The 15,976-nt window shown below is 44.8% G+C and overlaps 1 protein-coding gene across 1 annotated transcript in view; it reads right to left on the bottom strand.

Moving 5' to 3' along the window:
• LOC147732424 (uncharacterized) overlaps positions 1–15,976 on the bottom strand; it is a 2,559,122-nt gene that overhangs the window by 1,703,922 nt on the left and 839,224 nt on the right. Inside the window, exon 37 of the mRNA XM_086954262.1 lies at positions 9,779–9,982. Coding sequence (XP_086810388.1) covers positions 9,779–9,982 — 204 coding nt within the window. The remainder of the gene's footprint in view (positions 1–9,778; positions 9,983–15,976) is intronic.

Raw genomic sequence — 15,976 nt, 5'->3', positions numbered from 1 at the left:
GAGGTGACAGTTAAAATCTCCCATTAGAATTAAACTCGTGGGCTTTGGTGTCTTCGATAAAAAGTTCAAACAATTTTCAAGTTCTTTTATGGCTACGCCCTTCTCCGTTATAGCCGGTGTGTTATACCAGTTCATTAGCAGGAATGTTAAACTTGATGAGGAGAACCTTAGTACTTGAAGGTTACGTGTGACCCATTTAGTATTAGACCAGGTGCCATTAATATCTAAGTGGACATAAATCGCAAGCCCCCCACTCGCTCTCCCTGAGGTAGCTTTTTTTGCAGGGACAAAGAAGCTTTTATAGCCCTCCATGCTGTAATCATGCAGTTCGGTGGCCCAGGTCTCTTGGAGGCATAGAATGTGGAATTTCCTTATGTAGCTGAGCCAGTCCTGAGATGCGAACTTAGTCGCTAGCCCTGCGATGTTCCAGGTAGCTATTAGTAGGTTATCATGAATCATGACCTTGGGAGTGCTTCTTCCTACGCCTGGCAAAGGATTTGATTGTTTGTCCTTTGCAGGTACGGCGGCCCGGCTTGATTGCGGCCCGGGGGGGGTGGCTATTCTTCTGTCGGAATTTGTCCCCTCCCCTTTGCCCTAGGTACTATTTGGTGGTGTGCTCCTACCTCCTGTAGTGTGCACTGGACCCGTAACATCAATTTGTCCATAGGCTGCTCCTTCTTCCGCCCCTAATGGTGGAAGACTTGGCTCATTCTTGTTTTGGATCTTTGGTGGGAAACGGTCCATTCTCTGTCAGTCTACCCCTTCGAGTGTGCTGAACCTGTTCCAATGGGCGTACTGCATTATTGAGGAGTCATAGGTAGGGAATACAGGGTTTAGCCTTTGCCATTGGGGAGGGCCATATTGGAAACCCAAGTGCGGTGTTCTATTATGGCCAAAATTCTGCCTCGGCCTTTGAGGTGCCAGGGGGTAGAAATAGGATAGATGGACCGGGTGAATTTGTGAACGGATGTAACTCGGGGGGGCGTTGCAGATGAAGTTGACTGCTGCCATGTCTCTAAAATTCACCGTGATGATGTCCCCTGCAATGGTCTTGGTACCTTTGCCGATCCACTCGCCCCTTCTCACTGAGAGGATTTCCCCATAGATGTTTGGGGGCAGGGGCCTATGTGTTTGCAGCCACTGTGCACATTTGTTTTTTAATTCAATTTGTGATTCCCTTTGGCCCTCCTTTAAAGGGGGCACTCCTGTAAGGACAACTACAAATGGCAATGCCTCAGGTGGAAGATTAATTGTCCTGAAGCGTGTAGCGGTTTTCTTTTCGTAGGTGGTTGTCGCGGTGGGGGTCCGGAAGGTCTTAGGGTCCGCCTTCGGGGTTAAGGCCTTATTTTCTTCAAGCGTTTGTGAGAATCCGGGTGGAGGTTTATTGTTGCCGATCGGTGTTTGATTTTTATTTTTACCTGCTTGTGGGGTAGAGGCGACCTTCTGTTTTTCCTTAGCTCCTTTCTGCGTGACACTGGTGTTGCTGGTGTTGTTGGGTTTGGAAACCCCATTGTGTACTGAAGAGACCTTATCTTTTAATAGACTTGTTGTTGTAGGGACCTTTGGTTTTGTCGAATCTCGTTCCTGCACGGGGTGAGTTTTCGGGCTGATCCCCTTGTTATTAACCAGTGATGTTAGTCTATCTATTTTTGCTATGAGGGGTTTTAACAGCACCGTGATGGAATGCTCCAGGTCAGATTTAAGATCCGCCACCATGTTGGTTATCCAGCATGGTATTCCAGGTGTGGATGGATTGATGGGCGTGATCAGATTGTGGTTGCTGGGCTTTACATGACCTTTTTTCCTCCCTTGTTTGCGGCCATCCCTGTGCGGCGTTTTCTCCTCGGGGAGTGCGTCTATGTCCTTAGTGTTTGTTTGAGTGCTTAATTGTGCGCCGGGTCTGTCCCTGCTAATTTCAGCGGGCGCCTGGGCACAAGGAAGGTCAGCAAAAGATGGTGGGGTTATGGGCCGACTAGTGTAGGTCTCCTCTACCAAGTCATCGAAGGCTTCTGAAAGGTTAAACAAAGATTCCTGGGTATCTTGGATGATAGTTACAGGTGGTAGAGACATTCTTCTCTCAGTGTTAGCTATGGCATCGGAAACCGCCCCTATGGTCTGCTTGAGCATTTTGTCGATGGCAGTTAGGGTCGGTAAAGGTGGTGGATGATCCGATTTGGCTTTTGTACTCGATCTTAGGGTAGGCATCCTGGTCTTCTTAGCAGTTTTCCTCATTGCAGGGGGTACTGTGTTGGATAGTAACGGCCGGATATAGCTTGTGTCGATGAAGATGGCCAGTAGCCAGGCTACGTGCCGAGAGACTGTTAACAACGGCTTTTGGAAGGGCAATTTTTAGGGGGCTGGCCCAGCCCGGCCTCTTCTGGCCCCTGAGGGCCACAGAGGGCCCGCCCTTTGCCCGGGCTTCGCTCGGCGTCCCGCTCGCGTCCCGCTACGCGTTGCCACCCTCTATTTGTGGAGAGTGTTGCGGCCGGGGGCGTGGCTTGCTGGGGGCGCGGCCGTGCACACCTGTGCAGCGCGGGGACTCCTGGTCTATGGAGTCCCTGCCTCACCTGCCCCCAGTTACCTTTCTCAGTTCTTTATTCCTCCCGGGTGATGAATGCTGGGTGAAGACCTGCAGCCTCGACCCCACACCTTGGCGCCGCGCAGCGGCACCCGCAAAGCGGGTGCGGCAAGATGTTAGCGCAGGCCTCAGGCGGTCAATCCCTCCTAGGACACGGGGAGGCCGCAGGGACGAGTGGCAGATCCCAGGTCAAGGCGTCGGCGAAGTCGGCGTTCTCGGCGTGCTGAAAAGGGTTAGCTCCGGTAAGACGATCCCACTGAGCGTTGTGAGGTTCCGCTCTTTAACAGAGCTTGGCCGGCCGGGGGCGTGGCTTGCTGGGGGCGCGGCCGTGCACACCTGTGCAGCGCGGGGACTCCTGGTCTATGGAGTCCCTGCCTCACGCGCCCCCAGTTACCTTTCTCAGTTCTTTATTCCTCCCGGGTGATGAATGCTGGGTGAAGACCTGCAGCCTCGACCCCACACCTTGGTGCCGCGCAGCGGCACCCGCGAAGCGGGTGCGGCAAGATGTTAGCGCAGGCCTCAGGCGGTCAATCCCTCCTGGGACACGGGGAGGCCGCAGGGACGAGTGGCAGATCCCAGGTCAAGGCGTCGGCGAAGTCGGCGTTCTCGGCGTGCTGAAAAGGGTTAGCTCCGGTAAGACGATCCCCGTATGTATTTAATATCCCTGTATGTATGGATTGTATGCATTTGCACTTTTATGGTCTGAGGGCTGAAAAAAAGATGATGAAATTCCTTAGAGAGTAATTAAGTATCTGAAAGTACATGTCCCAAAGACCCTGCTTTATTTCCTTCTGTTCAATACCCTCCTTGAAAGACATAACCATCCTTCAGTCACTGTCCCTGCTCCTTCTGTTGTGCAGAAGTGTTTGTCTATTTGTCTTTAATGCACATTTCTCCAAACCTCCAGAATCATCTGGAAAGCTCAGAGTGTGCCTAAACTGCTTCTTCCAGGTTTAATGCTCAACTTCCAGATCACCTTCAAGTTGGATAAAGGCCCCCATCCATTGCTAGTGCCCCTCCACTTTCTCTGAATCATGCCATCACCACCAGTCAACAAACCCAGCAACTGGCCCTGATTGGGACATCTCTGCTCTATTGTCTCAATCACTGTAACACCTCTCCACCGTGCTTCTCCCAGCCACTATTATCCTGCTCCTACTAGACTTTGCCATGGGCACGGTTTACGATCTCAATGGTCACCTCAAGTTTTCTACACTATTTAAAAATCCCTCTCTCACTTCTTACATGCTCATTCTTCCATTGTACTCACATTGTCTCCCAGGTGAATATACGTTTCCTCATTGAATTCTAATCACTAAGGGGTCTATTATAATGTCATGCAGATCGCCACCACCTGCATGGCGGTGGCAATCCACCCGTCATTATCTCCCCCTGTCATATTATGATGGCGGGGGTAATGCAGTGGACGGGAAGACCGTCCTCCACTTTTCCACCCGGTCGACGAGTCGAGCGGCGGAAAAGGGTTGAATATGGTGGTGGTGTCTGCTAGACACCGCCTTCCATATTACAATGCCTGCGGGAAGCAGCCTTTCCGTAAATGCATGGAGTTGGCGCAGTTGGGGGCCCGTTGCAGGCCCCCTGGATGTTCGGGGGTGAGGGGGCACATGATGCATTTCCATGCACAATGTGGCAGGCACCGCCCGGTGCCTGCCACATTGTGCATGCAAAAATGCCTTTTTTGCATTGCCGCAGGTGCTGCTGACAGCACCGCCCCCCCCAATGTAAAAAATGCGGGATGCTCCCACCAGTGTGGCGGGCGCATCCAAATTGTGTATTCTGGACCGCCGAACACATAGAGGGCAGTCCCATTTCACAATGTAATGTGCCCGCCATCATAATAGACCCATAAGTATCTTGTGATTCCATGAGAACATCACTATCTCATCTACTAAAATAGACTGATCAATAAGAGCTTCAAATCTTACTTTTTTCAATAATGATGATGATGCGATTCCATGGCATGAGATGTACATCCAAAGATAGATGCCACATATGGGTAAATCCATTACACAGGACACCTGCTCCCATTTAACCAATTGGGACTCAGGTTAAATACCGGATACCAACCCCGACCAGCACTTCTGAGTCAGCCAGCGTGGGTAGGTTGCCCAGTGAACATGTCCTTGAGATTCTGTGAGTAGGGAATTGCGGATTCCTACTATTGTATGAGAGAGGGTGATTCTTTACCTCTCTCTCTTAGCTTTTGTGAATGCAGGCCCTCTGATCTATATCTCAAAGTTTTATAGCGCGCAAATTGGCGTGCCCCCACGCATGACTCAAGAAGTTGTCAGCAATACCCATGTAGGGTGCGTTTTGACCACAATTGACAGAGTGTGTTGGATTTTCAATGTCCATGTTTTGAAAATATCAATCAATCAATCAATCAGGGGTTTGTAGAGCGCAGCTACTCACCTGCATGGGTCTCAAGGGGCTGGGGGGGGGGGCAGCTCCGTTAATTGCTGGAGTCATCAGAAGAGTCAGGTCTTGAGGTCCTTCCTAAACTGGAGCAGTGTAGGGCTTTGCTGGAGGTGGGGGGGGGGGCGTTCCAGGCCTTGGCTGCAAGGTAGGAGAAGGACTTTCTTCCTGTTCTGGTCCTATAGATGCGTGGAATGGAGGCCAGAGAGAGGTTGACTGATCAGAGGTTTCTCTTGGGGACATGGAAGGAGAGGCAGTTGTTTAGGTATGTAGGTCTGCTGTTGTGGAGGGCCTTATATGCGTGAGTGAGGAGCTTTAAGGTTATTCTTCTTTCGATGGGGAGCCATTGGATTTCGCAAAGGTGTTGGGTGATGTGGTTGTGATGGGGATGTCTAGGTTCAGTCTGACTGCAGCGTTCTGGACAGTCTGGAGCTTGCGAAGGAGTTTCTTGTGGATTACGGCATAAAGAGTGTTTCCGTAGTCCAGTCTGCTGCTGATGAGGGCATGTGTGACCATTTTTCTGGATTCAGATGGGATCCATCTGAATGTTTTTGGGAGTAGGCGGAGTGTGGTGAAGCAGGCCGAGAATACTGCGCTGATCTCGCAGTTCATTGTGAGCAATGAGTCTAGTATGATGCAGAAGTTTTGTGCGTCGTCCGTCAGGGTGGTCGGGTTTCCGAGAGGGGGGGGGGGCCACCAGGTGTCATCTCATGCATAGGGCTTCTGCTTTCTCTGAGTTTAGTTTCAGGCAGCTCTTCTCCATCCAGGTGGTGACGGTTTTCATCCCTTCTTGAAAGTTATGTCTGGTGATGTTTAGTTCTTTGGCGAGGGAGCAGAAAAGCTGGGTGTCATCGGTGTGGGATACACTTGAAGTTTATTGAAGTTTGAAGTTTATTGATTTATATAGCGCTGAATCACCCTGAGGGGTATCTCTGTGCGCAGGACAGTGGACTTCAGCCAGAGCATAGGGCTCCGAAAAGGTGGGTGTTTAGAAGCTTCCTGAACTTAGAGAGGTTCTGATAGTTGCGGAGCTGAAGGTGTAGCTCATTCCAGAAGGCAGGGGCAAGTTGAGAGAAAGCTTTGCCGCTGCTGCGTGCCTTTTTAATTCTAGGGGTGCATAGTAGAAGTTTAGAGCCTGATCTAAGAGGACTTGATTAGCTTGTTAGAGAGATAGGAAGGACCTTGTTCTTTGAGGGTCTTGAAAATAGTGCAGCATATTTTTAATTTTACCCGCTTTCTCAAAGGGTGCCAGTGGAGTTTTTTGAGGAGGGGAATAGAAGATGTTCTAGATGGGGCGTCTGCTACGAGGCGAGCGGCCGTGTATTACACCACTTGTAGCTTATTAAAGGAGGCTTTGTTCGCCGATAATAGCAGAGCGTTACAACAATCTAGTCTAATTAGTACCAGGGCTTGCATCAACGTTTTTTTAGTGGAAGAGGGTAACAGGGGGAAGATCCTTCTAAATAGACTGAGAATGTAGAAGCAGTTGCCAGCAGTGGTGTTAGCATGAGCGTCAAGAGTGAGGTTCTGATCGATCCTGATGCCTAGGTTCTTGACCACTTCCTTAGGGGACAGGGCATTTCCCAGCTCCTTGGGCCACCAGCTGGGCGAGCAGCTTATAGCTGCTCCTCAAAACAGCATGATTTCTGATTTCTCTGCATTTAATTGGACGAAGTTATTCTGCATCCAGGTAGCATGAGCATGAACAACAATGTGATGCATGCATTGGTAACTCATGTTGTGAGTTTTTTTAAAGCAGGATGCACATGATGATAATGTTTTTCTACACGACAGGTCATTGCCAAGTGAACCTTTTTAAATAAAACCTAAAGAGGTAGGTGTGATTCGGTGCAGATACAGGGATTCACCGATTGAAACTCCAGTCACTATGTAGATTAGGTGAGACTGGTCCTGAAGAAAAGCTGCTAGATCATTTGTATGACTAATTGAAGATTAAAAAACGTCAACCTTACTGCTAACTTAGATAATTACCTCTTGTAGATAGCGACTCAATTTTCAGTATAGGGAAGGAGACTTTACCAATAAAATTAGTTCTGGGAGTACCCCCTGTCCTATTTTTAACATCACATTCATATCTATACACTTACTACACCAATCTACACCTAGACCCACACATCTGCACTTAACAAACGGCTTATGAAAAGATCTCCAGTAAAGAACCACCATTGAAGGTGACCATCAGGTATTGCAGGGCCGAACCGACATGGAGCAAAAGCACAGTGATGACATCTACCTATTCTAGTGGCCAGGATGTGGCCCAATGGCTAGGGCCGTCGATCTCAAATCTGGGGAACTGGGTTCGCGTCTCGACAAGGACGCGCAACATCCTGGGCAAATCACTTAATCTCCCTGAGCCTAACAAAAAATGGATGTGTCCTCCTGTAACGCAACTTGTGCTTATGTAAAGCGCTCTAATACCCGATACCTTCGGGTCAAGTTCACACTATATAAAACTCCATATAAAAATAAATCTAGGTGTGTAGGGGCATTTGCTCCTAAAGAGTCACGCTCCCCGCTGACTCTTTAGAACTGTGCTGACCTGAGCAGATAAACACGTCTTATTAGGAACTGCATGCCTTTCTGTCCTTTGACTACTTATCTGGAGCATGAATGCTGGACCTTTATGCGCCCAAGCCCCTCTTTGTTGATATATACTTCAGATCTGTACCCATTAAACCCCTTTTTCGGTTAAGTTATACTGCCTAACTATGGGAAAGATCATTTTACTCAAAGGCCACCCCTTTACACATTAGGTGATTAAACAGAGTGGATATCTCTATTTACAAGATAGATTCAACGTTGTAAACAAAATAGTCTGTGTGTTCAGCCACTAAGGAAAGACTTGTGATTCCATGCTACTGGAAGGAACAAAGAGGTGGATGCTCGTCTTCAGTTCAAGTGACTAAGATGTGGAATGAGCTAACACCTACCCTTGGACACCACCAGATTATATGGTTTTTCCGGGAATCCTGTAAGACTCCACTTTTCAAAGCCCTGCAAATTCAGCTGTTTTGTGGGATTATGCTTTGTTGAAAAAAGTTTGGTTTAGTGTCAGGAGACCCTTTGAGTAGCAGTGGTGCCATAGAAACAAATTAACATAAAATAAAATATCATTCAGGCACATGCATCATTGTCAGTTGCATTTGCAAACGGTGTGAATCACAATTTTCCGCCGTTTGCGAATGCAATTGACAAAATTGGGATGCATCATGTTTTTCGCAATTTTAGAAATCACAATAATGTTGCGATTTCTAAAATTGTGATTGCATTTAAGAAATCGCAATTTGAGATTTCTTAAATGCAATGCATGAACATTTTAAATTTGCAAATTCGCAAATAGGGAGAGGTAAATTACCATGAAGTTGACCTTCAAGGTAATTTGCGAAAACTTTCAAAAATGCACAAAAGTGCATTTTTGAAAGTTTCATTTTACACACACACATGCCCTTGGGGCATGTGTGTGTGAAAAATGCACTTAAAGTTATATTTCAGGGGTGCAAGGGGCGGTCCTTTGGACCCCCCCTGCCCCCTTGAAATTGCATTTTGAATTTGCAATTCGCAAATTGCGAATCGCAAATTGAAAATGACTTCCCATTGATTCCCAAGGGCCTCCAGGCCCATGGAATTAATGGGAAGGGATTCCTTAATTGCGATTCGCAAATTGTGAATCGCAATTAAGGAAATTTAAGAAATCGCAAAAAAATGCGATGTATTGGTGCATAGCCGTTTGCAATTTCTTAATTGCGATTCCTTAATTTTCGCAATTAAGAAATCGCAAACGGCAACAATGATGCATGTGGCCGATTATCTCTTGTGCGAATCAGTGACTAAGATACACAACGTTCATCATCTAATGTTTGGAATTGATTGTCTGGGTTGTGCAGACCTTTTGGTAGCTACTGTAACATGATTCAAACCATGCTGACTTATGTTTTGTGGTTTTATGTTCAATTTTGAAAACATTTTTTTTTTCAAAACCAAAACCCACAACACTATTGCCCATCTACTACTTTTCTCATGCATAGTGAGTCTTCTACAGTATTACCTATGTAGGTGCCTAAAAAATAAATACTAGCAAAATTATGGGAGCATGTAAGGGAAGCACAAGCTGGAGGCATGAAAAGCTGGTCTTCTCCATCTAATGGCTCAATGGCTGGTTCAGGCTTACTAAATATTAGTAAAAATAATTCTATAAAACCTGGATGTCTGGGGTTCCTGTATGAGAAGAATCTCACTAAAAGTACTATCTTAAAAATCTGCATAACTGTTATAGGTAACATGTATATTTCATATACTGAGGAGATCAAATATTGGGGGAAGTCATAAATATGCATGCTACCAAAGCACTCTACAGTCAAAAACGTTGCACCAAAAATGGTTAATTTGAGGTGTGCTAGTCTGATTAGCTCAGTGGAAGCAAAACAAAACCTCAATACCCAGAATGCATTACTCTACCACACAAAAGTCTAGGACAGGAAACAATGCCTGCAATGATCTGGAGGGAGGTGGTCATCATAGTTATACTTAATGCAATGTAAGGGGTAGTTCATCTGATATATTTCCATGAAATCATGCCTGTGAAGGTTCAATTCAAAGCAGACAAGTCCATCTATCAGTGCTGGTATGTCATAGATAACCCAGTGCATCCCTTCCAGTGACTAGGAGAAAATGCTATCCGTTGGATATACAAATAATTCACCTCCTTACCAGGAGATTTCCCTATATAGGCTCCACATTACTCACCTGGAGGGCAGAAGAATCCTGCAGGGCAAGGGAAGCTGTTGAAGTTAGTTGTATTTTCTGGGCAGTAATAGCCAGCCGGACAAGTGAAGCAGGAGATCTGGTGACTCATGTTGTTATAGGAACCTGCAGGACAGGCTAGAGGCAGGCTGGTACCAGTAGGGCAGTAATGGCCGACAGGACATGGCCAGCCATTTGTTCGAAAACCTATATTAATGATAAAGTAGAAAATTATTAAAGAAATATGGAGTTCATTAGCCACCATTCCCATTACCCCAATCAAATAATGCCCAAGGTGTTATTTTTTATACTCTTGTCTCTCTACATTGTATCTCATTTTTTCTGCCTCATTTTCTTCTCTTGTCCATATGCACTTTTTTATCCTCCTTAGCCTCATTTGTTTGTCCATATTATTTGTTTGAATGTTTACCGAATTACCTATTCTATGTATTTCACCTTTTTTTATCCATTTCTCCTTCTTTTGATCTTTGACATTTACTTTTCTTTTGTTTTAGCCTCCTCTATCTGCCCTTTCAACCCAAGACCACCTTCTACTACTTCCCTTACTCAATTTGGCAAATTATCTAACAACTTTTTTACTTCTGTCTCACTCCTTTGTACTTTTGAAGTAACTCTGTTCCATGTCATCTCCCCTTATGTCTTTTCTGCACTCTCTCGCATTGGTCTTCCAAAACACTACCTTTACACCTGTTATGGTCAATTCCTCTGGACATATTATGTTCTTTGTTTCTTGTCATTTTCCATTATTTATCATGTTATTAGCCTGCATCACATAGTATCCATATTTCCTTTCAGTGCCTAGACATTCCTTTTCCAGTCTAACTCTTCATTCAACATCTTTTGCACTGAATCTCTGACAAATACTCTTCCTCAGCCCTAATCTCATTCTTACAAGAGTTTATTATCTTTCACGCTCCTTCATTGTATTACATTATTACCGATGCAGAAAACTAATGTAATCTAGGCACTGGCATTTACTATAATAAGGATTAAAAAAGATGGGACCCATAATGCCCTTTTAAATCTGCGGCATCATGTTTTGACTAGCAGCATTGGGGCACCAACAGGGCAGGCATTCATCCCCAATTGTAAACATGCCAAATAGTGCAATGCAAAGCTTGTTGAATTAGTTAAAGGATACATTATTAAGGAACACGCTTTGTTCCTCTTATACATAGATAGTTATATACTGCTGCATTAACTATTCTACAAACTAGAAAAGGAGTATAAAAGTGATACTGTACTTCAATGAAACTCAGTCAATGTGGCATTACACAGGTACACCTGCTAACTTTGATAACACTTGCTTGTCATCTGAAGGCACTGATAATCCTCTCTTAGATGCCCAATTACATGGAAACTGCAGTATTTTGTCTTGGCCCAAATAATTGCCTTGGCATGTCAGGCAAATTGCCAATATGAATGAGGGAGACATTCGTGTGCTGATGTAAAAGTAAAACATATCACCTTATGTTGTTTTCATAGCATATTAAGAGTAAATGTAGATGTGAAATACTATGGCTATTAAAAATGGGAAAACCTGGCGGATATAAAGTGCGATGTATATATGGGAAGCAGGAGCATTATTAACAGACGTTTTGGGCCAATCTTTTTAAGAAGCAAATCAAGACAGTTTCTGTCTAGCCAGTTTTAGATGGAGGCACGAAGTATGGCCCTTTGAGTCCACCTCTGTCAGCCTCCTCCCACTTTCTAATATACAACTTTACATATTCATCATAGGTGTGGGACAACTCACAAACCAATCAGAGACAGTGTGGTAAAGTTTAATGTAGATTTAAACTACTGAAATGGCTAGCTCTAGGGGCAGGCAACAAAATATGTACAGTTAGAACATTTAACTATAATTTCACAGATATGATCCAAAAAGGATCAAAGCCATGTTACAAGCTGAGTGTTGGACCCTACCCATATCAAGAAAGCTTTGATCCAGGGGTTTGCAAGCAGCGGATACATCTAACACTTCCAAACACAGCATATCATTTTCGATCAGGAAATAACAGAAGTTCATACATTACACGCAGTGGTGTCAATTCTAAACTTCATTCAGGATGCAGGCCCATCTGAGTATCCCCCAAGCAGTTGAAGTAATTGAGGTGGTCTGTAACTAAATGGTTACCACCTCATCTAATATCCAAGTCAAAATAGAGTGATAGTATCAGTTGCAGATATAAGTAGGTCAAAAAGAAGATCTAGGGCTCTTTCATTCTTAGGTAGATTTAACTTAGGTGACTGAAGAAATAATCATTCAATTGATTTTAAGTGTTACAGATCTGTTCATCAAAAAGTAGGATTCTTTTACAACAGTTTCTGTGTTCAGTGCTTATTTTTAATCTTTGGGTACAATTGAAAAAGAGAAAAGGAGACAATCTTAATTTTAAGGTACTGGCAGCTGAGGGTAAGGACAAAAATAAGACTACTACACCTGTGCACAAGGGCTCCAAATTAATTATAAAAAAACGAAGATTGTCTGTTTTGCCGCTCGGCCAGGGAGGAAATCCTTTAAATGGCAAATTGCAGGCAACACATTAGAGCAGACCTCCACGTACAAATACTTGGGAGTTGTAGTCGATGCTAGGTGGTCGCTGAAAGGTTCATCAGTCTTACAGAAAGGCACATGCTATCAAACTACGCTTCGCCCTAAACTTGTTAAAAAGAAAAATGAATTGTCCATCCAATTCGCATTTGTTGCAGATAATATCTGCAAATTTTCTCCCATCTCTCACGTATGGATCGGAGTTGTACAAGGGAAAAGATGCTAACTTTTTGAACACACAACAATCAGAGTTGTTCAAATACATCTTTCATATTCCAAGGTTCGTATCTCAATCCCAGATCCGCTTGGAATTCGGTCTACTAAACCAGCACCAAATCAGACAAGCAGCCATATTAAAAACATGCTGGAAACTAAGAGCTGCTGAAGAGGACACCCTTATGGGCCATTGTTGGACTGAGATAAATAACCAGAAAAAGACAAAAAACTCATGGAAAATGGTATGGGAGAATGCTGTCTCAAGCCTTAATATGGAAAAGGCATGGAACACAAATCAATCACTTGTGGCGTTTAAAAAAGAGACTAATGCAGCAGCAAAGCAAATGTCATGGACAGCAGATAAAGCTGCCACAGCAAATAAAAAACATGGATGGACTGTGTTGGCCACATATGGGAAGCTGGAGCCACAACCATATTTAGTCAACCATATACCCCCAGCTGCTCAAAAAATACTTTTAAAATTACGGCTGGGAACCACTATATTAAAAAATCACACACCTGCATGGAAGCAAACATGGCTGACACCCTTCTGTAGACTATGTGGGGAAATGGAAGAATCCTTGATGCACATATTGTGTATTTGCCCATCTTTAACAAATTTGAGACGTTATTACCTACTTCATGTTTTTCGTCTTTCTCAAATTAGATCAAACCGCCCGGCCGTCATGCTGGCCCTTAACAGCTACAAACTGCAGACAGCTTGTAGGGCCGCTAGATTTTGCCAAAAGGCACTTCAGCTAATCATGAACACTGAGGTAAAGGACGGCAAAGGTCCGAATCCGACTGTGCGAAGTGCAAGTACAACTGCAAAATCACTATGTACACAGACATTTTAGAAAGTTTCTCTATTTTAACGTATCTCTAGTTTGTACACTTTAATTTTAAAGTACAAGTTGCTTTTTTTTATATGAACAATATTGTAAAGGTTTTAATTAACTATATACAATAAAAATGTACTTACTTAGACTACTACAACCTATTTTTCTTGATCTTTTTTTAAACATTTTACACAATATTGTTGAAATTTATTTTTGTTTCTCATCTTAGAAATATTGAAATATTGAGTAGTGCCATGGTGTATTTAACCATTTGGTGATGAAAAGCATGTCTTTAAAAGAGTGAGCCACTTGCCTAATTTTATGACTAAACATATTTGATTGTAATATGAGCTGTGTGGTATTTTCTTATGATCATCTGGATAGACACTGCATTTGTCAAGGGTTTGTTATTGATGTCTTTCCTCTGTACAGCCTCTCCTGTTGAGGAAACAGAAATTTTAGGTAGTCAGTGTGTCCCCCCCTCGCACCCTATTTTCGTACCTATGCCCCATGTATGTCCATGCTATCGTGTAATTCCTTTCCCGTGCCTGCCATAACAATGCCCCTGCATTTCCGTCTAATGTTAGCATGGCAGTTATTAGGCCCTCCATGAATGAAACATTACTTCTGCACTGAGGCCTACGTTTCCAATGCATTTACATGGTACACGTTTAAATATTGCGAAGCACATGTTTTTGTGCTCCAGCTGGGCCAGGCCCTGAATCCAGGCTCCGAGCCTCTTCTGTCTCTGAAAGCTGCAGTTTAGGTATGCATCCCTGACCTCTACTTTACTCCCTGCCCAGCCGAGAGGTGCCCGGCTCATCCTGGCCTGCCTGCCAAGACGGTATTTTGCCTACAGTTATCTGCTCAGCCTCCGCAAAAACACATTCCAGTCTAATGAAATAGGTAAACATCTTCCGCCTGCAGAGCATAGGGCCTAGCCTTCCTGTCTCCATGCAAGTGATTTACTGAACCCGTTGCCATAGTAGGCCCATGGCCCCGCGCATTGCACGAAGAAATATATGCACCCACTAGCATTTAGTGATGAACGGCCTCTGCTCGAGAGACCTTTACTTCAGATAATACATCCTCCAAACACAAGATATCAGATATGCCAAAGGTGCAGGTCGTTCTGACATCCCAGACTCCAGGCTCCTCTACTAGTGCTAAAGTCAACCCCCCAGCTCTCCCCAGTTGCACGTTAATTTCACGTCATGACTAGTTTCGCGCACATGTAGGGTAAAGGTTTCTGCTGACCCTGCAGACTTTTTCTATGCATCCACCCACCTATGACACTTCTGTGACTCATCCAGTGCACACCCCTGTATACGCCTCCTTGCACGCCTTCTTTTTACGCCCATATGTTCTTATCTCTCTCTCTTCTCACTTGTTACGCCTACTGTATTCATTACAATTGTATGGTTTTACTATATATAATGTTTGATGTTAATAAAACGTTAGACATCCCTTCCTGAACCTTAGTAGTGATGGAACCCGATTCTCAGTGACTCGAGTCATCTTAATTAAAGCCCGTATGACTCAGATACAACGGACTCTGCCTCTCATTTTTATGAGCTATTCTTATTGTTATTTATGTATTGAAAAATAGTCCCTGTAATTTTATTTACCACATAATCTGGCGCCCGAATAGGAACGAGTCCCCTTCCCCACGCGCCGGCGATGTAACGCAGCCCCCTGACCCCTTCTACAGCCGTGACGGGCCCCCTTCTGTGCACATCCGCGGGTTTTCCTGCTAACTCCCTCAGGCCCACGGAGGAGACGGAGACTGCGACCAGGCATCCACACGAGGCGGTGAGGAATGCGGACTGTCCCGACCAGAGCCCAAGCCGAGAGAGCAAGGTCCGAGGTATCCGGAGGCCCACCTGTTCCGAGGCGCATGCGTAGCAGCAAGAAGCCGTAGCAGTCCAGTCCAGTGTCGAGTTTCCGAGGCCTTCAGTTCTGCTTCCCAGTGAGTACCGTTGCTGGGGACGCATATAGACGGGTTCATTTATTTGAGCCCAGTCAAGACGGGTCTGGGTACACAGATCCGGTAAAGACGTGTCCATTCAGGTGGATGCGGTATGACGTGTCTCTTTAAGAGACCGGTATGACTGTACTGTTCTAGCAGTGCATCCAGTAATCTAGTATTGCATTTTGAGATTTTCAGAATTGTGTTATTCTATGTACCAAGTAGTATCTGTTCGCAATGTTTTAATGTCGTGGTATGACTGATTGTTTGCAGTCTATTATTGTGCTTAATGTGTTTGCGTTCAAGTCAGTTCAAACATGCCGCTGTTTTCGAAATTACGTCAGATAGGAACCAGGAAAGGGATACTCGAAGAAGCAGTCCCCGTCCCGCCTAGGGACACTCCCGGACATTTTATGTACCACAAACATGGCTTAGATGCCATACTGTACTTAGACTTATGGGTAGACTACACAAAAGATCTGGAAGAGAATTATAGATGGCCTGCCTCAGGGACATGGGATGCTGATTGCATCATGAGAGTAGAAGAAGCACTGTGGAAAAAGAAAGCCAGACAATCCCAGAAAGATGCCATTGAATTGTGG

The sequence above is a fragment of the Lissotriton vulgaris genome, chromosome 2_1 (assembly GCF_964263255.1).
Source record: "Lissotriton vulgaris chromosome 2_1, aLisVul1.2, whole genome shotgun sequence".
In the NCBI taxonomy this organism is placed as follows: domain Eukaryota; kingdom Metazoa; phylum Chordata; class Amphibia; order Caudata; family Salamandridae; genus Lissotriton; species Lissotriton vulgaris.
The sequence above is the reverse complement of the archived record's forward strand: the minus strand, read 5'-3'. Positions and strand labels throughout refer to the sequence as shown.